Source organism: Aspergillus versicolor (genome assembly GCF_001890125.1).
Source record: "Aspergillus versicolor CBS 583.65 unplaced genomic scaffold ASPVEscaffold_3, whole genome shotgun sequence".
NCBI classification, from domain to species: domain Eukaryota; kingdom Fungi; phylum Ascomycota; class Eurotiomycetes; order Eurotiales; family Aspergillaceae; genus Aspergillus; species Aspergillus versicolor.
Genome location: NW_024467526.1, coordinates 173676 through 195270, shown reverse-complemented (window position 1 = coordinate 195270; position 21595 = coordinate 173676). Strand labels below are relative to the sequence as shown.

The 21595-nt window shown below is 49.8% G+C and overlaps 8 protein-coding genes across 8 annotated transcripts; 6 read left to right on the top strand and 2 right to left on the bottom strand.

Moving 5' to 3' along the window:
* Positions 1-705: 705 nt before the first annotated feature.
* Positions 706-4701, top strand: ASPVEDRAFT_50991 (uncharacterized protein; the record flags this gene model as incomplete). Its single annotated transcript, XM_040814405.1, has 4 exons — positions 706-1960; positions 2018-2174; positions 2231-2270; positions 2320-4701. The coding sequence occupies 4 exons, from the start codon at positions 706-708 to the stop codon at positions 4699-4701; spliced, it is 3834 nt and encodes a 1277-aa protein (XP_040665368.1).
* Positions 4702-6977: 2276 nt separating this feature from the next.
* Positions 6978-8553, top strand: ASPVEDRAFT_39008 (uncharacterized protein). Its single transcript, XM_040811817.1, has one exon. It carries the CDS (start codon positions 7424-7426, stop codon positions 8159-8161), a length of 738 nt encoding a protein of 245 aa, XP_040665367.1. The 5' UTR covers positions 6978-7423; the 3' UTR covers positions 8162-8553.
* Positions 8554-8820: 267 nt separating this feature from the next.
* Positions 8821-9731, top strand: ASPVEDRAFT_39007 (ADP-ribosylation factor family protein). The gene is made up of 5 exons (XM_040811816.1): positions 8821-8998; positions 9052-9093; positions 9145-9228; positions 9297-9632; positions 9684-9731. Exons 1-5 carry the CDS (start codon positions 8924-8926, stop codon positions 9702-9704), a joined length of 558 nt encoding a protein of 185 aa, XP_040665366.1. The 5' UTR covers positions 8821-8923; the 3' UTR covers positions 9705-9731.
* A 1283-nt stretch (positions 9732-11014) lies between these two features.
* Positions 11015-12079, top strand: ASPVEDRAFT_50989 (uncharacterized protein; the record flags this gene model as incomplete). Its single annotated transcript, XM_040814404.1, has 2 exons — positions 11015-11913; positions 11968-12079. The coding sequence occupies 2 exons, from the start codon at positions 11015-11017 to the stop codon at positions 12077-12079; spliced, it is 1011 nt and encodes a 336-aa protein (XP_040665365.1).
* A 74-nt stretch (positions 12080-12153) lies between these two features.
* Positions 12154-14442, bottom strand: ASPVEDRAFT_81201 (uncharacterized protein; the record flags this gene model as incomplete). Its single annotated transcript, XM_040816998.1, has 3 exons — positions 12154-12634; positions 12700-13862; positions 13933-14442. The coding sequence occupies 3 exons, from the start codon at positions 14440-14442 to the stop codon at positions 12154-12156; spliced, it is 2154 nt and encodes a 717-aa protein (XP_040665364.1).
* A 613-nt stretch (positions 14443-15055) lies between these two features.
* Positions 15056-16709, bottom strand: ASPVEDRAFT_187884 (uncharacterized protein). Its single transcript, XM_040809016.1, has 2 exons — positions 15741-16709; positions 15056-15673 (listed from the first exon to the last, which is right to left on the bottom strand). The coding sequence occupies exons 1-2, from the start codon at positions 16598-16600 to the stop codon at positions 15547-15549; spliced, it is 987 nt and encodes a 328-aa protein (XP_040665363.1). The 5' UTR covers positions 16601-16709; the 3' UTR covers positions 15056-15546.
* Positions 16710-17520: 811 nt separating this feature from the next.
* ASPVEDRAFT_128900 (MBL fold metallo-hydrolase) lies at positions 17521-18797 on the top strand (the record flags this gene model as incomplete). Its single annotated transcript, XM_040806591.1, has 4 exons — positions 17521-17876; positions 17940-18080; positions 18156-18264; positions 18321-18797. 4 exons carry the CDS (start codon positions 17521-17523, stop codon positions 18795-18797), a joined length of 1083 nt encoding a protein of 360 aa, XP_040665362.1.
* Positions 18798-19291: 494 nt separating this feature from the next.
* ASPVEDRAFT_39002 (uncharacterized protein) lies at positions 19292-21085 on the top strand. Its single transcript, XM_040811815.1, has 4 exons — positions 19292-19592; positions 19661-19771; positions 19833-20142; positions 20199-21085. Exons 1-4 carry the CDS (start codon positions 19304-19306, stop codon positions 20926-20928), a joined length of 1440 nt encoding a protein of 479 aa, XP_040665361.1. The 5' UTR covers positions 19292-19303; the 3' UTR covers positions 20929-21085.
* Positions 21086-21595: the final 510 nt, after the last annotated feature.

The following is a 21595-nucleotide window of genomic DNA, read 5'->3' as shown; positions in this document are numbered from 1 at the left end:
CCTGCGAAGAAATACCGCACTAGAGGGGCGACCGGCTGCTGCGGCGCTGCGGCGCTGCGGTTACCTACCGGGGGCCATCTCATGCAATGGGCGATTCCTTGATAGGAAAATGTGATACAGTGGGCTCAAGTTAGCGCTCAACCAGAAAAGGTACCGGGATGGTGTTCCCAGGGGTCCCAGGTAGCATCACAAGCTAATCCTGCGCTAAACAGCATATGCTGGTGGTCACGGTCTCCCACGGCCAATAGACACGAATCCTACACTGGACCTGGCAAAAATCTTCGTTTAAGTGGAGGCGCACAACAAGCGTTTGCCAGGCGACGCTAAGCATCGAAACCCAAGCATTGAGGGCGAGATCCTGGCTCCCATGTGGGGCGCGGATCTAGATCCATGCACGTTTCAGTCTGTAAATACGACAGATCCACGTTCAGTCTGGAAAGACAACAGATGCACCTGCAGTGCCGCAGTGCCGCAGTGGCCCCATTACCCATTACGTTCTATGGTCTCTACCACAGGACCGAAGTTGAGGGAGGTCTACTTATGACTAGACAATATCTTCTGCCGTGCTCTCCTTTCAACAGCTCTCTGTTCAGTCCTTCCGCATTCCTTTTTACAACTGTTTATAATACTTATACATCCACATTTTTTTTCCATGTCCATATCCCCCAATATATATACATGTGCTAAAGACCTGCCAAAGCCACAATGGGTTTGTTAGCACACTTCAGTGTCTTAAGCCAATTGGCTATCTTAGCTGCTGCAACCTCCTCTCATTCCGGGGTCCGCGTAACCGACCCTTATCTTGCCACGCAATGGAACGCCTGCCCTTCGGCCTGCGAGAGCGCCAATCCTTATGACTGGGACTTTTACTCCGACCTTCGTATTCTGAAATCATGCACCGATCCAATGCTTCTGAACATGGTGGCGAGCAGCCCTACCGGCCCAGCGGACCCCAATCACCGCCAGCCACTATATGCCTGTTCTACAGTCAACGTGGACAAGCTTGCGGCCTCCATATTTAAAGACACCAGTACGCCAAGTACAAGCACCAGACAGTACTCCACCAAAATTGCCCACATGGAGACTGCATGGCGGGAGGAGAAAACCAGCCAGAGCTCATCCCAGTCTCATACAGAGGCCGTAGCGAGGCTGGTACAGTCACATATAGATGCCCCTGACAGCCGGAATGCTACAGTCTCCATGGGCTACTCGAACGGGGTCGTCTTTGGGGCATTCATTGGCGCCAACATGGAAAAGGGCAAGGACAAATGTATCATAGAGTCCTTCCTGACCAAGGTTCGCGAGGGAGCACTAAGCAACAAATCTAGTGTCTTGATGCAGGTTTGCGACAGTGACCGTTCCGCGGCTTACACGCTTGGAGCTGTTGCTGAATCAAATACAGACCCTGCCCGAGCCCTGGCCGCTGTGCGAAAAGCCCTTGCGACTTGGAATACAGGGGCGTGTGTTTCCGGATACAGCGGGACATCGACCTCCAAGATGTCGGTTGGCGAGGCCGATGAGGACAACCAGGATAGCGTCTCTCATCCGCGGGGCAACGCAACTAGCGCACATAGCCATGCACATAGGCGCTCGTATGGTAAGGGTCTCCTCTCTGAAAAGCACCATCGCCGAGCTGGGACTTGCAGAACCATCCAGGCCAAAGCCGGCGAGGGCTGCAGCGACCTCGCAGCCCGCTGTGGAATCTCCCCTGCCGACTTCACAAAGTACAACCCGAGCACTGCGCTTTGCTCGGCTGGGCAACATGTTTGCTGCTCTGCTGGGACGCGGCCGGACTTTTCCCCCAAGCCGAACGACGATGGGACTTGTGCAAGCTATAAAGTCCAGACCGATGATTGGTGTAGCAAGATTGCTGCCGCGAAGAGCATTACCATTAAGGATATTGAGACCTGGAATGCGAAGACGTGGGGCTGGACGGGGTGTGATGATGTCCAGGCTGGTGGTAGGAATTCCCGTTTCGATTGATATGATTGTTTCTTACTTATTTATTTCCAAACAGCAAACATCTGTGTCAGCAAAGGAGACCCGCCCATGCCATCTGTCATGAAGAATGCGGTCTGTGGCCCTCAAAAGACCGGGACAAAAAGACCGGACAATTGGGACGATATCGAGAGTCTTAACCCTTGTCCTCTGAATGCCTGCTGTGATATCTGGGGGTAAGTCATCCAACCCGCCTGCATTCATCAATCTAACACTACGCTGTCTTCTATAGGCAATGCGGCACTACTGCGGAATTCTGTACAAGAACCAAGGTATTGATACTTACCATTCATGTTTAGGCAGCACTAACAATTTGAATAGTCTGCGACCGGCGCACCTGGCACGGCAAAAGACGAGACTAATGGATGCATCTCAAATTGTGGCACTGACATCGTTTACGACAATAGCGGCTTCGGCGACTCTCCTGTACTGGTTGGATACTATGAAGCTTTCCAGAACACCCGGCCATGCCTCAATCTGGATGTGACTGCCATCAACAATACAGTTGAATGGGGTGGTCAACTTGGAAGTCATTCATCAACGTTTTCCCAGGCATGGGACCACATCCATTTCGCGTTCGCCAACATCACTGAATCGTTCGAAGTTGATGTTTCCAGTGTCCAGGACGAGTTTAATGATTTTAAAAAGTTCTCCTCCCCGGGCAAGAAGCCCAAGGTTCTGTCCTTTGGTGGGTGGTCGTTTTCCACAGACTTGGACTCCTACGCCATCTTCCGAAAGGGCGTCACGGATGAACAGCGCTCGTTATTCGCGTCCAATGTTGTAAAGTTTGCTGACGATAATGACCTTGATGGACTGGACTTTGACTGGGAGTATCCTAGCGCCCCTGATATCCCTGGCATTCCCAAGGGCGATCCAGACGACGGTACTCGATATCTTCAATTCTTAAAGGAAGTTCGCGACAAACTCTCCGCCGACAAGACACTCTCAATCGCAGCCCCTGCCTCCTTTTGGTATCTCAAGGGCTTCCCGATTGCGAAGATCTCGTCCGTTGTCGATTATATTGTATATATGACCTATGATCTACACGGTCAGTGGGACTGGGACAATAGCTGGTCGGATAATGGGTGCGACAGCGGTTCCTGTCTCCGGTCTCACGTTAACTATACCGAGATCGAGAACTCTCTATCAATGATTACCAAGGCCGGGGTTCCTAACAGCAAGATCGTCGCAGGTCTCGCGAGCTATGGCCGGTCTTTTGGGATGGTTGACCCAACCTGCCACGGGCCTCAGTGTAAATTCACGGGGCCGGAGTCAGGAGCTATGCCTGGACGATGCACCCAGACCCCAGGCTATATTGCTAATGCCGAGATTGACGAGTGGTTGCAGAGTGATGACCAGAATATTACGACGTACTTTGACGAGGGCAGTCGATCGACAATCTCCTACTCTGCCAACGGAACATGGGTGGCCTATACAGACCGCAAGGAGCGCAACAACAGGATCACAGAATGGTGGTACAACAGAACCGTCCTCGGAACCAGTCTCTGGGCCGTAGACCTGACTGAATTCGTTGCTGAACTCCCAGACGGCACTGTACTGCCTCCAACAACCTTACCAAACTGCGACCAAGTCTTCGCCAGCGTGGACGAGGTCGAGGCCGCAGCTGATTCTATCGAACCCGAGTGTATGAACCTATACTTGATAGACGCCCTGAGGAGCAATCTCACCCAATCGGTTTCGGAATACAAGGACGTACTGCAAACAGACTATGATAAGAAGTTCGACTGGTACCAGGACGCCGTCAGGGAGCAGTTCCCCGTGGCTCTCCGGGCGTTTTTAAAGGCAAATTCCTCCAATTACTTCGAGTGCACTTCCTACACAATGGAGGCGTGGAGCCAAAAGCCTGTCGGCGACAACGTGAGCAGCCCGTGTCCATCAAATCCAAGGGGCACGGGCTACGCGACCTTCGATTGGTTAGCGACGGATAAAAAGGGATTCTTAGCGGATCTTGAAGAAGCAACCGGGATCACAGTGGACCAGCTATCATGGGGCACCGTTGATGACTCCCGATGCGTGAACAATCCGGACCCTTCGCTAGGACCACAGACGACATGCGATGGCAGCAAGAACTACGGCATGCCCCATCTCGAGGGTGATTTCCCCGTCAGTAACCCAAAGGAAATCATCTCAGCCCGACTCCCCAACATCACAACCTTCGAGCACCAATCGTCTACCATTTCGATGCTTGCAGACAGCAGTCTGTACCCCGGTAACACAATCGATATTGTAGATGGCGCATCGCTGCTTGTATTCATGGTCTCGAGCTCTATTGCGAGCATGAAAAGTGTTGAAGAGATCGGCGAAGAATACCACAAGGAGAAGGTTGAAGAAGCAATTCTTCTTTTTATCTCGGCCTTCCTCCTCATTATCCCGGGGCTAGGAGAAATTGTGGACTCTGTTGAGCTGACTTCCGTTGCTATCACCCTCCGAGCAATCGGTGCAGCTGGGGATGTGGGGGTTGGTATCTATAGTATTGTTAGCGCGCATGATGCTGGGGCTGGTGAGATCTTCTTGGCTCTACTGGGTGGCGTTGCTATTTTGGATGTATTTCAAGCACCGGTACTTTTTGCGAGGGCCGCGAAAGCAAGAAGGGCCATGGAAGCTGGGGATATCGCGAAATTGGGGAACGAAGTGAAGGGGGGGATGGCGCAGATTGACAAGTTGAAGCAGGGTTGCCGGTAGTTATGGCCTGGGGCGGTCCGTTTCTTTAGCTCTACTGGGCTATTTCTGTTATTGGGCTCGCACTTCTTATTGGGATAGGATTTCTAGTTCACATTAACCAGTTCTTGCCCCTCCACAAAGAAAGGAACAGGAACAGAGGGGGGGCGGGCGAAATCGAAACTGAGCACGACAGCCAGAAGATATAGACGAAGCGGCGAATACATCCGACAGCAGGAGAGTGAAGAGATTTATACTGCACTACAACCCGATAGAAGGACAGTAACAAAACAACAGTGACTGTATTGAATAAACTGTGCACGTATCTTGTCCGACGCGATACCCGTGAAGCCCTCGACGCAACAGTTGGCGGCTCCGAGCTCGCGGATAATGCCACAATTTCCAAAGTGGTCCCCGCCCGTTTCGTGCATGTAGGCCATTCCTGAAAGGAGGCCATTAGTTCCCTGCACGAGAACTTTCCGCCGGACGAGGCCGTCGACGCCACAGTCCACGATCCGGCAGTTGCAGAAGCTCTGAAGCCGTGGTATAACCTGATGTGCAAGCGCCCTTGCTTCCACAACGAGTATCTCCCCACCTTCAACTGCGACAACGTAACACTCGTTGACACAAAGGGTGCCGGGATTCAACGTATAACCGAAAAGGGGATTGTTGCGCAAGGCGTGGAAACCGAGGTTGATTGCATCATCTACGCGTCTGGCTTCGAGTATATCGGAAGTGACTACAGCGACCGCATGCGCATTGTGATGCGGGGGAGGAAGGGGATTGCCCCTGACAAGCACTGGAAGGATGGACCGAGGACGCTGCACGGCCTCTATCCGCGCAACTTTCCGAATCATTTCATCATGAGCATTACGCAGAGCGCAGTGGCGCCCAACTTCACGCAGATGCTAAACTAGCAGGCCAAGCACATCGCCTTTGTGGTCTCTGAGAGCCTGAAGAAGGGAGCGACCACGATCGAGTCATCCGCGGAGGCTGAGGAGGAGTGGGTGCAGACCATAATCCGACTGGGGAAGCTGCGCGAAGACTTCCTGCGGGAGTGCACGCCCAGCTACTACAACGACGAGGGTATAATATCGGAGAAGACCCTCAGGGCTGGTCGATATGGCCTCGGGTCTCCGGCATTCATACAACTTCTGGATGGCTGGAGAAAGGCTGACTCTCTATCGGGGCTGGAGTTGGACGGGCAGCCGGTGAGCAACTTGGATGAAACTCTATCTAAGCCTCCACTGCTGCGTTTATAGCTATAGGTAGTATAGCTTCTCTTATGTAGTCTATTTGACGTCTTCCATTTAGTATTTTTTGTCCTTGTTTCTAGTTGGTACCGTGTGTGCACATTAGATAGTGTTGATGGAACTTGTCCCACGCAAAAAGATAGTGGGATGGAATAAGACTTAGGCAGCTGCGGACTTGATACACTTGGGGTTGCTGGGGGCTAGAAGTAGGGCGGCTCAGGGCTTGAAAGGGGTCCCCGTAGCAAGAGTAAAATCGCCATAACCTCGAGTATTGACTGATAACGATAAACACCAAGATCAAGGCACCAGAATAAGGTATCTAAAGACTGATGGTAGTCAAGCCTGACACGTCATGCATACCTCCGCAAGCACTAAAGACAGGTCTAGTACATGTCTGGCCCTGCGTGTTGATGTCGCCATTGGACTCAGGATCCTTTTGGCGAGGATGTGGATGTGAACTCCGCAAATAGTTTGGATAAATGACACTGACCCTTCGGGCTCTTTGCTGTATGGAGCATATTCTCCAATTGGCTCGAGTTCATGTAGGCGTATTACTGTGGGCCTGTCATACTCTTCTTCATTGGCTTTTGGTAGGGACGGGGGTTGCATATGTATGGATGCTTCCTCTCCGCCCTCAGCCGGTCAACCAGGCTTCCTTTCTATTGCTGGACAAGGCGTTGGCCCATATTCTTGTGAGGAAGATCAGTGGGGCCACAGGCCTGCTCACTGATGAGCAACGCAGCTGGGTCATGAGAGATGTTTTGGAACTCTGAACGCCGCTGGATAAAACATACGCTCACATATATATGCTCAATGTCTTGGTTCCAATCTAGCTTCACCTCTTGCCAGTACACACAGAAAACAGCGATGCCTCCACCTTATCCCTATTTAAGTAATCCCCACACGTCGCCAAGGGCCCCACTCGACCACAACTCCCATGACGCTTGAGTTGAAAGGCTCCATACAATAAGCTCTTTGCGTTAGCGTATGAGACTGACGTGGAGATATATAAATAAACAAGTGCCTTGATATGTAGACAGTTTCATACAAGTTCCCTTGCCTCCGCACTGTCAGTAACCACCCGACATTTATGAACATGGGTTCTCTCATGCGTGCCGTCGCCCTGACTGGCGCGTTCAACATTACTGTTATTGATGTGCCCAGGCCCACCATCATCAATGGGACCGACGCCATTGTGCGCATTGCAGCGTCCGGCATATGCGGTAGCGACCTACATATATACCACGATAATCCAGCTTCGCCTGAGAACCCTCAACAGATAGGCCATGAGGCCATTGGTTATATAGAGGAAGTTGGTGACTCTGTCGAGACCCTGAATACGAGCGACTGGGTTGTCGTTCCATTCGCGTTTGATGATGGTCATTATCAATATGGACCCACGATTGACGCGCCGTCGGCATCATCTACAGGCATGCAAGATGAGTTTACTTTTGTAAATCGCAGTCGTCCTTCTGAGTATCGTGCACCCTAATATGTTGGCAGCCGAGTATGCGCGCATTCCGTACGCGGACGACTCCCTTATGCCCGTGCCCATCAACAGTAGCACAAATTCGTCCACTCTTCATGACTATCTCTTCATGTCGGATATTCTCGCTACAGGCTGGACAGCGCTTGACTTTGCCGGGCAGGGTCCTGGAGATACGGTTGCAGTATTCGGCGCCGGACCCGTGGGCCAAATGGCCATTCTCTCTGCCAGAGTGCGCGGCGCGTCCAAGATCTACGTCGTAGACCATGTACAAGACCGCCTGGATCTGGCTGCCTCCCACGGTGCCATTCCTATTAACTTTGCGTCAGAGGACCCGGTGGAAGCGCTGCGTCGCCTCGAGCCGGCTGGCATTACGCGTGTCGTCGACTGTGTTGGGTACGAGGCTGAAGATGCACAGGGTAATGTAAACAGCAGCATTGTGCTGCACCACGCGGGACAGGTCGTGGCGCCACAGGGGGGCATTGGCGTCGTTGGAGTATACGGCAGCGGAAGCCAAGCACAGACGATTGACATCAAGCCCCTTTTCATGAACAACTTCTCGGTGCGTGGAGGCGTCTCGTCCCCTCTGGACCTTGGCACTGAGATGCTCAAACTCATCGGCACTGGTCATTTGCATCCAGGCTCCATTGTGAGCGCCGTTATCGGGATCGAGGATGCGCCTCAGTACTATGGGCGGTTCGACCGTCGTGAAGAGACCAAGGTCGTTATTGAGTTTCCTCTTTGAACGGAATCTCAGTTCTGAGCACAACAAATAGCTTGTATTACTGACTACTTCAAACCTTGTGGGGATGACACCATCAAGTGGGCGCGCGCGCTGTATGGGTGGTTGTTCAGTAGATACAGGGTTCCAGGATTCCTGTGGTTTAAATGTTAACAACAGAGTTTGATTAGGTTCTGGAAGGGGAGTCTCACGATTAGATATTGTTTGACAGGGAGTTGTCCCCATAAGGGGAGATAGTCAAGTGCCATATTATAGGAAAGAGATTAGGCGGAGAGTTGACAGAGGCCTGGAGGACGGAGGGGAAACAGAAGTTACAGAACCGAGAGTCGACAGTCTATCTAGGCACGCCAACGGACTAGGTAGATTCATTATTAGGGTGCTACAGGACTATGCGCATGCCAATGCTACCTTATGAATCATTCATCAACTGCCATTATCTACTCCTATGTTAATATCATGCTCCACGCCATTAGGCTTACTAGTCAATTCTCGGCAATAGGCAATGCATCACTGGTAATTACCACGGTTTCTGTATAATTGAATTGGATTTCCATGTGATCAAAATAAAATGTCCCACTGGCATTCTTTTAAGGGCCCCTCATTATCCGTGGGACGGTCGCATCAGCCAAGCGATTATTAAGCAGACTTCTCCCGCACAAGGACAACCATGCCATGCACAGAGTCCCAGGCCTTGCAGAGCGTCAGTGGGTACTCCGTATAAGCATCCCGCCATGCTTTGATTCCTCTGACACCCAATATCACAACATGGGAAATACACTACCAAATTTGGGGCCCTCATCCAGGGCAAAGAAAGAATACCGGGTCATTATGTGGGGACTTGCATGTTCGCCGACTTCCTGTCGACCCTGGACCAGAAATAACCCTTGCTTTAGTGGTACTCTGGAAAGACCACGATCCTGTACAATCGACTCAAGGTATTTAGATGGTGAGAATTGAATGGTCTATGCACGCTGACTAGTTCTCAGGGCATGAGTGACGTTATCCCCGTGTCTACAGTTGGGTTCAACCTTGAAGTCGCCACGCACAAGGACAAAAACTTCCTTATCTTTGTATATATACAGAAACAGCCAGTTATCCTGTCCAGATATCCATTGCTAATTTAATATTTTGCTATCAGGACCTGGGGGGGCGGGATAAATTACGTCCGCAGTGGAAGGAGTGTTTTTCCACGCCGGACGCGGTTATATATGTCGTGGATGCCACAGAGACCAACCGACTGGACGACGCACGCTATGAACTGAAATGCTTGCTTGAATTTACTGGGCTCCAGGACGAGAATAGTGAGATTCCTGTTCTGGTGTTTGCTAATAAAAGTGACCTTCATGGCGCAAAGCCCGCGGGGGAGATATTGGAAGCGTTGCAACCCAAAGCACTGAAGAATCAAAGGTGGAAGGTTGTCCCGTGCTCGGCTCTTAATGGCTATGGAATTGATGAAGGCATGGATTGGTTAGCTGTCAGTTATTTCTTGTCCTTGATCGTCGTTGAATGAGGCTGATTGGTATAGGGACTGCTTGGTGGGGGTTAGCAATGTTAATGATATGGAATTATGGATGAATGCTATGCTTAATATCTTATATTCCTAAGCTCTATATGTCTTCATGACATATCCCCGTGTATATCCTGATTATCAAATGGGCACACTGCTGCCCGGCTACTGTAGAGACGTGTCTGCCTGAGTCTTACCTTCCTCATACGAAACCGCACAGCTACTCAAACCCTCAGTCAAATTAACCCTAAGTAAACCTATCCCACAGGCGGCATGGAGTCCTTAAAGGACTGCCTGCTATAGAGTAGTTAGAGTTTTACTATAATTAGCTAAAGAGGCCTGTACCAGGGGTAGGACTTTATATTTTTTAGTTATATAACTTTATATATTTTTTTAAAGTAATTTAGATTAGAGTTAGCTAGATAGTTAAGAGAGACGGGCTACGCAACTGGGCTGCTGGCAGCAAACGCACAGTTTACATTTATGCCTGACCCAAAGCCATCTCCCCAGCATGAAAGGTGTAATCAATATAATACTTGCATGTGCTCCTGTCCATTAGTCATATATGATTTTTATTTGTACGTGGTCACTCCTTAGTATACCCAACCCGCTACATACTTGAATGGAATAGAATAAGCTTCTGAGAGTCTCCTACGACTGTAGTGTTCCATATTCCTATGCAGGTCGACCCGATAGATATCTAACTACAACCTGTCTTGGGCCTTGAGGCCGTTCGCTTGAGGTGTCACGCCAATAGTGCAAAAGGGGTGTCAATACAACAGAGTGACAACTGGACCAGGCCAGGTGAAACAATGATAGTCCATCCTACGTTAACTACTGGGAGAACCTGATGACCTTCCAGTTCCATCATGATCATATTCAGGCCTATCATAAAACCGTGGGCGAGAGTCATCTACAATATACTAACCCAGCAAGCATCTGAGCGCTTGGTGAATATCTTGTCATGATAAATAAATTAATTTTACTATCTGAAACTATGGGTTCCATATTCGGGTCCTTCGCTACTGATTGCGAAGACAGGAGCAAAGAAATGTGGCCTATGGGTGATCATTCAGATGCGCTATGCAGACGCCGTGTCGCTCGGGCGAGGTCTTCCCGTTTTGGGAACCTCGTCGGCCGAATACTGAGTCACGAGGGAGACATTTCTAAGCCCTCCAATGCTGGAGAAGTTGTAGCTTAACAATCATGCCTGGGTACATTTAGACAAGAAAAGAAAAGACTTTTTATAAGAATAACAAATCCGCTTCAATTCCCCCTTGCCACGTAAACATCCTCCTGCTTGCGTTCTTTCGCGTCCCATCGAGTCTCGCACTATCCAGAAATCCACCATGATGAAGCTCACCCAACCCAGAGTCAACCCCTTATCTCCCGGAATAGACCTAGCCGGCAAAACCGCCATCGTGACAGGCGCAAGCCAAGGCATGGGCTTTGAAATAACGAAACAGCTCCTGCAACTGCGCATATCGACCGTCATCCTCGCCGTCCGCAACGTTGCCAAAGGCAAAGCCTGCGCCGAAAGACTTCGTCGGGACCATCGCATTCGGTCAAATAACCCGAAGGCTGCCATACAGGTTATGCAGCTCGACATGGATCGGTACGACAGCGTGCAGGCGTTTGCGAAGCGGGTCCGCGAGGAGGTTCCCATGGTCGACTTGCTCATTCTGAACGCGGGCATTGGGCTCATCAAACTCGAACGGAGTCCAAGTGAGCATGAGCGGACGACACAGGTGAATTATTACTCCAACGTACTGCTGGTTGCCGAGCTCTTGCCACATCTTCAAGCGAGCGCCGAGAAGACAGGGACACCAGCGCGGATTAGCTGGGTTGGGAGCCGGAGACACCTGGCCTCGAGTATTGAGCCGCGATTCTCATCCTCATTTTTCGACGATGCCGATACGGATAAGAACGTCCTGGCATACCTGGACAAAGAGGAGTCGTTCCTGCCTTACCAGCGCTATAGCGACTCGAAGCTGCTCTGCGTCCTGTTCATGTATACCATCGCCCCACGCTTGGATCCGAATAAGGTCATCATCAACATGATGTGTCCCGGAATGGTCAACACGTCGATGAGCGATGTGCTCCCGCTGCATCTGCGCCTCGTGATGAATGTCATCAAGGCGATCAGGGCGCGGTCTGCCGAGAGCGGAGCCTGGATTGTTCTGCACAGTGCACTTGTTGAGGGGGCGAAGTCGCATGGGAGGTTCTTGATTGACAAGACTATTGTGGAGTGAGTTGCTCATATCCATGCTCATCGGGCCAGCTAGCTAACTTCGTCCTCTAGAAAAGGGCCATATATTATGTCGCCGGCGGGACAGGAGGTACAGGAGAGAGTCTGGGCTGGGACGATGGCGGAGATGCGCAAGTTGACGACGCTTCCTGTTGAGTTTCAATGATTGCTTCCGAGTGCTATTCGCTGTTTCATTAGTGAGAATATGCCTAATCCGATTCCATGTAAATTTGTCAGCCGTTAGACAATCAACGAGGATGACCACGGCTCAGGCTCAGCAACGACGGCGAGCAAGTCGGTGTCTAGATAAGGAGGATTTTTGGGGGCTGGTGGAACTTTCCGAGGAGCGGTTGCCTCTGGATTCCTTGATGAGGGAACTGAACCTGTCGTCAAATCTAGGCGACTGTGTAGCTCAACAAGAACTTGAATGGCCAGTGGGGTTTGCACCTTTGGTGAGCTTGTCTGGCTATCAGTATCCACCCCTGGTGAGTAGCGGCTGGCCTGGTAATACGACACAAGATGTCCGATAGCCTCGTCAACAAAATATCTCGCAAGCGGAACCTCATTCGACCCTGGGAAAGAATCGAGGTATGTTATCGTTAAATACACGCATTGAAGAGGCCCATGGTATCCGCGCAAGTACCACATGTAAGGCTCAAATGCGGGCGTTTGATACAGCAATAGGAGGACCCGCAGGTAACTCACACAAAGCTGGGCGATGCTAGTAACGCATTAGTCTGAAACCCAAATTTTGTTAGGCGAAATTGCGAAGAGATTTAAACGTACCTCGACCATGACTTACACGATCGCGAATTCGCACTATCTGGCGGCGGCAATAGTGGCTTCTGGAGTAATATAGCCACGTCAATCTTTTGTATTGTGAGCATAACGCGTGCCCATGCGCCAAATACTGTCGGCAGTCCTGGTGAATCGTCCTTGAAAAGTGAAGGGTGGGTGCGTGGGGAGGCATTTGCCAGACGTGATGGGATGAATCCTTGTTCCGGGATCCCTTGCGCAGGGACACGGGAAATAAGCGACTCAATCATTTCCTGAACTTTCCTAGCTGCTATGAAATGTGCTCGGAGGTTATACTCGGTCATATTAGATCCACTTTGCAGGCATGCAGCGATCCTTGATTGCAGGCAACCAGCTTGTGCACAGCCAATAGAGAACATGCTAGCTATCGAGTGTCCAGCAGCTTCATTGTCTTCGTCTTCTCCTGCATCAGATATCATATTGACTTGACCCAATGCTTCGCTCCCGATACATGTAGGCAGGCCGGAGGAGATGCTTGCGTGCACATCGAGCCTGACAATATACCACCATACACGGCGTCGGATCACGCGCTCCTCGGCTCCTAATGCAGACCCAATATTACCTTCTCGGTGCAAACCCATAAGCTGCGCGAGTCGAACTATTGTGCCGACGGAAAGTACATTGCGCATTGGTTCATGAGCGCCGGGCGTAAAAGGCGAAGTCAGCAACATCGAAACGAGCGAGTTCATTGTAGGATGTTCCAAGTGCTGACAGAGAGAAAGAGAGGTATCGTACGCCTCCCTGAGCTGGCTCACGGTCGTCTCCTTCGGGAGTCCCTGAAGGGCGCCAGATGTCCAGCAGGCCTCTGGAGCCGCCGATGCGCCACAGTATAAAACAGCAAACAACAGGCAGAAAAAAGTCGGGTCGTCGCTGAGCTTGCTTGGGGCCAATGCGGTTTTGTTATTCGCACACCACTCCCAGAACTGGTCATAATCTGCGCGCAAGGTAGACGCGTGGACGATCGGGGCAATCGGCCACACTGCGTAGAAGAATATTTCCAGAAGAGCGTCGCTAGCGGTCCTCGTGGGTAGAGAGCGCAGTAGAGCAAACAGTGCCACAGCTGATATATGTGAGGGGGGAAGATCGGGGTTGGAGTTTTGGTTGTTGTCGAAAAAATTGTCACTCTCATTTTCCTGGGAGAAGCCCATCGATGTCAGCTCTTATTCTCCAAGGACGTCGCTTTCAGTCCGAGGCGTCACCCACCTTGCCAGCAACCGAACCCCAGAAAGCTTGGCCAACGTATCGCCTGCGACCACCTCGCCGTAGACTAAGGTAGTCGGTGCAGAGTACAACACCAGGCACTGTGTTGCCTACACCATAAGTAGCAGCCTTAGAAGTATCAAGTGGCGGGACAACTGGTTGACACGAGGTTACTGGCTGAGATGCCTTCTCTACAGCAGCATCCGCCCGCTCACAATTGAGCGTACCGATCCCATCGTCGGCTCCTTCGGGGATCCAGTGGGACCAGGTAAGCTCTTTGTTGACGGTGCCCGGCCCATTGCCATTGCGGTCCGAGGCCTCAGTAAATACTGGAACAGCCTGGACTGCCGAATCATTGGGGTCCGTGGGTTGGTATGCACACTTCTCCTCGATGCGGACACAGTTGGCGCATTCTGGGTGCTCGCGGCCACAGCGGACTTTGCGACGGCGGCAGACGAGACAACTAAGCGATATTCGCGGCCTTTTGATCTGGCACGCCTCGAAGGGAGGCATTTGACCTTCTGTTCTGGAACGAAGACGTGCATCCCTTGATTGTTGAGGTTTGGAGATGGCCGATGCGCTCTGACAAATCAACAATTAGTTAACATAAATCCTGTTAGCGCCACACGTGTTTTAGCGCATTTTTGGATTTTCGATATGATGTTATTATTTTCAAGTTCATACTGAGTCACATTATATGCTTAGCAGATTAGAAACAAGGCGATTTACTTAAGGGGCCTAGATCAGCCCTCGTGGCGGATAGCAACTTTGTGATGACCCGTATACTGTTCTTAGTCTGACGTTATATATATAACTCGGAGTATCATATCAGTTGATTCTAGCAAGTTGCACAACAGGCCCAATTGGCCAAAGTATAATTTATGTTCTAATGTCTACAAATAAGTATATTGTGTAAGTTCAAGTAAATCAACGCCCGGTAGAGCGCGCACCTTTTGGCATGAAGTCACGACCTCCAAACATTCTTGTGCCTATACAAAGAAATGGCATATTACTCGGTTTAGTCTACTTCATTCCTCATCTCTGATATTCTATATAGGTTACACATACCTTCTTGGTTTAGTCACGCTCCAATTAGTTTGGCTACGATACTGATTATGTGTCATCTGGGCTTAGCAAACAATTCATTTATTTGAATCTTCCCCATCTCTTGAAATGCCATCGGGGGCTCCGGAACGGGAGTCTGGAAGCGTGACCTTGAACCACAGACACAGATTGCTTCAGTTTTTGGATACGAAACCTTGGGTGTGTTTTCGTCTAGTTTCTCTGGTAGACTACTCCATGTCCACCGGTCAACAGATCCTCGAGCAAATGAATTCACCAAAGATCATGCCTTCTCCTGAAATATTGAATACCCGTCAGTTAGCACAGTGGCCCTATTTCGCGAGCTTGGGTGCTGATTTGCTGCCGGATAACAAATCTGAGGTTGGTAGGGATCTTGCTTTCCATTTGCTGTTGCGTTATAGGCGTGACATCCCAGGGAGAGTATTACAAAGAACAGCGCAAGTCAGCTATCATTCACGACGTGTGGGATGCCTCAGAATTCCATTAAGTGCGATATGAAAGAAGCAGATGAATGACTGAATAAGACCCGAGTAGCTACTGTGACTCCTTCAAGGAAAATTCAGTTGGTAGCCTGGTTAATATTCCCAATTCCTCGACAGTTTCTGCCCATAACTTCTTCTGCACGGCTTGACCTGCAGGGGTCAGAAGATATGGGGATGGCCTATTCATTAACGGATCATCAGTTCCTAAAGATCTTCTTTCACCGATGATGGAGGGGTAGTACGTACTCAATGATCTCCTTGTCCCCGAGGAAACCACCGTGTGACTCTGGCCCTGCCACCACTGCCGCATTGACGTAGAGCCGCCCACCGACCTCAACGGGCCGTGCGAGAAGGGCTTTCACGACGCCCATCACCATACGCATGTGGAACGGCAAAACATCAGTCATGTTGGTGTTGACCATACCTGGACAGACCATGTTGAAGACCACCTTGGATTTGTCGAGTCGTGCCGCAAGACTGTACATGAACATTGCGCACAAAAGCTTGCTGTCATTGTATCTGTCATTTGGAAAGAAGAATTCCTTCGAGTCCATATGCTCAAGCACCGATTCGCCGGCTTTTATGGGCGCCTTTTTCTCGAGAGACGTGCTATAGTACATTCGGCTACCCACCCAGGTGATGCGGGACGGTTGGCCAGTCTTCTCTGCGCTTGCCTTGAGGTACGGCAATAGCTCGGCAACCAAAAGCGCATTTGAGAGGTAGTTCACTTGGATGACGCGCTCGTGGCCACTCGGGCTGTGTTCAAGCTTGAGAAGTCCAATACCCGCGTTGAGAATGACAATATTGACCGACGGCACTTCAAGCTGCAACTTTTTGGCGAAACTTTGCACGCTATTATAGTCGTCCATATCAAGTTCTAGAACGGTGATTTTTGCGTGGATGTTGAGTCGTTGAAGCTCCTGTTTGCAGGCTTCACCTTTTGAGTTACTTCTCACTGCGAGAATGAGATGAGAGACCTGGAGCTTGAGCAGTTGGCGGGCTGTCTCCAAACCAATACCTGCAGTAGCCCCGGTGATCAAAGCAGTTTTGCCATGGAGGTCGATGAACGGCGGCAGTGGAGTAACCTTGGGTTGTGGGAAATTCATCTTGGAGCGACTTTGAGGTTGCTTCTGTTAGATGGGAAAGCGTGAGAATGCACCCTTCACCTTTATATAGGTAGAGTTGGCAAGTAATGCCTGAAAGCTTTTGGTAGCATATATCCCATGATCCGCAGTCCCGCGGGACTCACTTCAGAAGAGCCAATTATCTATCAAACCATCTTTTGTGGCGTCAACGACTTGCTAGGTAGGCAAGTCTCTTGGATGAGCTCAACTTCAGCACAAATCCTCTAACTAGTTAGTCTAGGCCGGATTAGGAAGGCCATCTCATATTGGCTGCTGTTGGCGGTGGACTTTCTCCAGTAGCTGGTTGCTTCTGACTGGTCATTCCCAAGAGATGTTTCCTTATTGGTGTAATCAACACCCGCTCAGCTAATCCTAATTGGGAGAACGCTCTCCCATTGGACCGCACATCAAGCATGGCGACGCCTGCTATCGAGGCAGTTATGATTAGCTGTTCGGTATGATATTTACCGTTCCTTAACAAGGGACCCGCCACACTTTCGCCTGTGGTATCTCTTTACTCACGGCTCTTTGAGCCTCCGGGCGGCACCAGAAACTCCCGAACCCGGTCAGCCTTTGTGAACGCAGGTCCCATTCCGGCGACGAACTTCTCTCTCGGCATTTGGGTCTTCCGCAACTACCCAGTCCAGGTTACTTGCCACCATTGGGCAACCTACCGACAGTACAGACTCAGTGGACCCGGGATTGCGCTTGATGTACCGATCTTGATAGACTCTATTTGTTTTTTCAACTCTTATGGCTGTGTCCTCCATACTTGGGTCCTAGGAGGTCGAAATTGCTTAAATAGCCTATCCCCTGAGAATATGGTTGCTTCCTGTAGCCGAGAAACTCCTACTTGCAATTAACTTCTCGACGGTAGATCATTGAGTTCCCTTCTCGCAGTAATGGACCAAGAGCCTGAATTCGCACCGAGTGTCCAGTTTCCACTTTCGCAAAACGTGGTCAATGTGAGCGTCATTAATAGCACAGCTCACATTCGCTGCCCGTTAGGTTTTTTTGTCGAAGCCCCTTTGCCAGGCCACGAGACACTGGACTGCCCAGCCTATGTTTTCCTCGTCGAAAACTCTGAGGGGAAGAAAGCCCTTTTCGATCTGGGCGTCAGGACAGACAAAGAGTCCTTCCCTCCGGTTATTCGCAGTGGTTTGGCAGGTCTACAGATGGATGTAGAGAAGGATATTGCGACAATTCTCCGAGAAGATGGCCGTATCCTTCCCGGCGAGATTGATTCTATTATCCTGAGGTATGACGAACGCATCATAGCAAAGCTACTTAGCGTGGCTAACAAAACTTCTGGCACACCTAGCCACTGGCATGCTGATCATATTGGCGATCCCTCTACTTTTCCATCTCATGTGGAACTCGTCGTCGGCCCGGGGTTCAGAGATGCCTTTCTTCCGGGATATCCTGCCGATCCCAATGCGGTGATACTTGAAAGTGACTATGCGTAGGTTACTCTTTGACTATCTACGTTGAGGCAGCTTGGCTTCGCTCGCCGACCAATACTAACCTAATGGCTCAGAGGACGACAATTGCGGGAGATTGATTTTGTACCAGGGCTAGAAATCGGCGGGTTCCGTGCCATGGACTTTTTCGGGGATGGCAGTTTTTACTTACTGGATTCTCCAGGTGTAAGTATGACCTAGCAGTTGCACATGTGCCCGACAAAGCTCACATAACTCTCCAGCACGCTATTGGCCACATGTGTGGCCTGGCGCGTACGACATCTTCAACATTCATCTTTATGGGGGCTGACGGGTGCCATCACTGCGGCTCCCTGAGGCCCAACAATTCTCTCCCCCTTCCGAGTGAGGTTTCACCGTCGCCATTTTCTGTTCCACCGCATTTGCAGGGGACGACCTGCCCTGGTTCAGTACTTGAGGCAATTCACCCAAGAAATAGCCGCACAGAGCCTTATTATAGCCGACTGGCACCCGCTCCCAGCCGCGATGTCCCCGTCGCGGAGACTACCCTTGGAAAGATGATGCTATTTGATGGGAACGAAGACGTTTTTGTCATTATCGCTCACGATAGGAGTCTCTTGGATGTCATAGACTTTTTCCCTAGTAGAGTCAACGAGTGGAAGAGAAAGGGTTGGAAGGAAGCTGGTCGATGGAGGTTTCTGGAAGATTTCAAAGATGCTGTTGCTAGGGACTCTATCTAGTTCAGTCAGGATGTTCATTTACACGGTTGTCAAATCATATACAGATATGTTCTTCTCGCTCGTTCGATGTAAATCCATCGGCATCACTCCTGATCTCCAATACGTGTGTCAAACACATTCGTGGCGGCTCTTAGATAAGCTGAGATGTAATGTAGAAACTCAATAGTTGTCGTAGTCTATATCATACCAATGAACGGAACTAATTGCCTTACTAGCGTTGGGGTGGTCTACTCAGCTGTCGAGTAACCATCAGTCACTCAGCTCGCCATCACCCGCGACGCAGCAAAGCTCGTGCGGAGAGCAAGCAGTGGCCATTGTATGCAGATCAAGTGCCGGGCTTCGGTGCCAGAAGGTAGGTTCGCCCTGGAACCAGGTGGCAGGTTACCTTCCATGTCTTGGTGGAAAGGTTGTTCATGATGACATGCTTAGTCATTCTTTGCAACCCGAGAAATGACACACCTTCTCGCCACAATAATCACCCACTACCAACTCCTGCAATTTTAGATATGCCATTTCATTTTATCAACAATGATGATGTCCTCAATGATGGCGTGAAAAAGCAGATCCGCAGCTATGCAGCTGTAGGAAGGAACAAGGGCAGAAAGATCTCGCGTAGATCCAGGAAAGATGTGTCCACGTTGGCTGCAACAACGCCATTCCGTATCCCTTTGACCTTGGTGGAGGAACTTCCGGCTGAAAGGCACGACAGTAATGAAGTAATTGAGCGGCCAGTCGGTGATGGGCTTTTTTTTCCTGGTCTCTTACCAGGTGAATCCAATGGTGTTGTGAAGAAAGGTATGCCTCGCAAACTCATAGAAAATACCAGACCCTAAAGTAAGAACTAACATGTGAGGAATATTAAGTAATCTCATTCATGAGCGCAATGCGCTTCCCATATGAATTAAACCACGGTCTTGATTACGGAGGCCTTGGCGCCCCTTTATGTGTCCAGAACATGTTTATTGATGAAGCCTGTAGGTCTTCTGCGTTGATGGAAACCTTCCCATCGCAAGACTTCCATTGATGTAAATGCAGGTTTTCACTCTACGATGGCTATGGCCCTACTTTGCATGGATAATATTGTGAGCCAGCCAGGGGACAAGGTGCTGGTACTGCGTCATGCATCAAACACAGTCCGACTAGTGAATCAGAAACTGTCTCTAAATCGTGCAGTTAATGACCTAACTATTGCGGCAGTGGTCAGCATGGCCCAGTATGAGTATCGCCAGAATAAGCTCCAACAAGGTTCTGCTCATGTCCAGGGTTTGTGGCAGATTGTGCAGTTGAGAGGTTGTTTGTCCAACCCAATATCAAGCACGGCTGGCTTGGTACAGAAGATATTACGGTAGGGCCAAAGATACGAAACCCTCAGGATCCAAACTCGTAATAACGTCCCTCCAGGATCGATCTTGAGTATGCATTGCAATTAGGCTCGCCAACTTTATTCAGTCTTGAAGAAGTCGAAATGGCATGCAAGCCCGTAGCACATTTTCCCAGCTTGAGGCTACCATCAGACCCATCGAACTATCCTCAAACCTTGGAACCATACACGTTGAAGGCATTGCCAGCCAAGGATCGAGATTTATTTATTGACGTATTGCTTCTTGCCTCGCTACTTAATAAGGCCATTGCCGGTGTTGCGCCGAAATTACATGCCGTTGAGTTGGACCAAGATATGATTCTACTTGGCTACCGCCTACTCAGGCTTAAACCCCTAGGTTTGCCTCCTGGGACCTCGCGGCTTCAACACAGAGTTCATTTGGGAATGGCTGCCTTCTTGATGACCTTCCTACATGGCTGGGATGGTTCGGTTACCCAGAACGATGCTTTGGTTGGGTTGCTACTTTCGGAGGTTCAGCGGCCTTTCAACAGTGACGAGAATGATTTAGAGACCTTTCTTTGGCTGCTTTTTATAGGAGCAGCCTCTTTAAGTCTATGGAAGCATCCTAAGTGGATCTCAATAACAAAGGACATACTGCAGGGTTTGAAAGTTAAGAGATGGGAAGACGTCAAGGAGCTCCTCGCTAGGTACCCATGGGTTAATGCTGTTCATGATCCAGCAGGCCAGGAGCTGTGGCATGGTTCTAATGATGGCAATTGCAGTGGTTTATGCGAAGTTTGTGATCCTTAATAGCAAAATATCAAATGCCTCACCAGAAATAAATGACCGAGGTACGAGTTTGCGCGGCTGATTCTGGGGCTATAGATGAGCATATATGTATCAGTGGGGGCAGTGACTATCTAACCAGGGCTTGCTTCCTGAATCAGTATTATAAAAGTAAGACCCTGAGAATAGTATAATTAAGATTTAAAATTATTATCTATTAATCTCTAGAAATCTCTTTAAGAATAAATTTATATAAAATCTTTTAAATTTCTAGTTCTATAAATTCTTAAGTAATTTATTCTATTATAAATAGAGTATTTTAATTAGTTAAACTAGATTCTTTTTACTCCTTCTTTATGTATTAAGTTATTAACATCACCTAATACTAATAGTTGCTAGAATCCAGGCACCTGAAGGAGCCTTACATATCTAGTAGGTACTAGTATAGCACGTGGCCAGGGCAGCTCCAGGTCTCACAGCTGATGCCTGAGGCACCCAGACAGGAAGCCGCTTCAGTGCTCATCATAGGAGGACGATAATAGCCTGGTGGTATCATTATCTAGCTCGCAAACAGGTGACTGACTCAAGGAATGCCCAACATGGCCATTTCATTGTGTGGAAACATATAAGTACTCGGTGGTGGTGCCACAAGCTGCTCGTGTATGCGAAGCCCAGCGTCGTCAGCCTTGAG

What these genes read in the sequence shown, in the direction of transcription:
- ASPVEDRAFT_39008 (XM_040811817.1), top strand. Translation starts at nt 7,424, where the DNA reads ATGTTGGCAGCCGAGTATGCGCGCATTCCGTACGCGGACGACTCCCTT.
- ASPVEDRAFT_39007 (XM_040811816.1), top strand. Translation starts at nt 8,924, where the DNA reads ATGGGAAATACACTACCAAATTTGGGGCCCTCATCCAGGGCAAAGAAA. An exon ending in TCCTGTACAATCGACTCAAG is followed by an intron (nt 9,094 to 9,144) that starts GTATTTAGATGG and finishes ACTAGTTCTCAG; the next exon opens with GGCATGAGTGACGTTATCCC. An exon ending in AAGGCATGGATTGGTTAGCT is followed by an intron (nt 9,633 to 9,683) that starts GTCAGTTATTTC and finishes TGATTGGTATAG; the next exon opens with GGACTGCTTGGTGGGGGTTA.
- ASPVEDRAFT_187884 (XM_040809016.1), bottom strand. Translation starts at nt 16,600, where the DNA reads ATGAATTTCCCACAACCCAAGGTTACTCCACTGCCGCCGTTCATCGAC. An exon ending in GGGGACAAGGAGATCATTGA is followed by an intron (nt 15,674 to 15,740) that starts GTACGTACTACC and finishes GTTAATGAATAG; the next exon opens with GCCATCCCCATATCTTCTGA.
- ASPVEDRAFT_39002 (XM_040811815.1), top strand. Translation starts at nt 19,304, where the DNA reads ATGCCATTTCATTTTATCAACAATGATGATGTCCTCAATGATGGCGTG. An exon ending in CAATGGTGTTGTGAAGAAAG is followed by an intron (nt 19,593 to 19,660) that starts GTATGCCTCGCA and finishes AGGAATATTAAG; the next exon opens with TAATCTCATTCATGAGCGCA. An exon ending in TTGGTACAGAAGATATTACG is followed by an intron (nt 20,143 to 20,198) that starts GTAGGGCCAAAG and finishes ACGTCCCTCCAG; the next exon opens with GATCGATCTTGAGTATGCAT.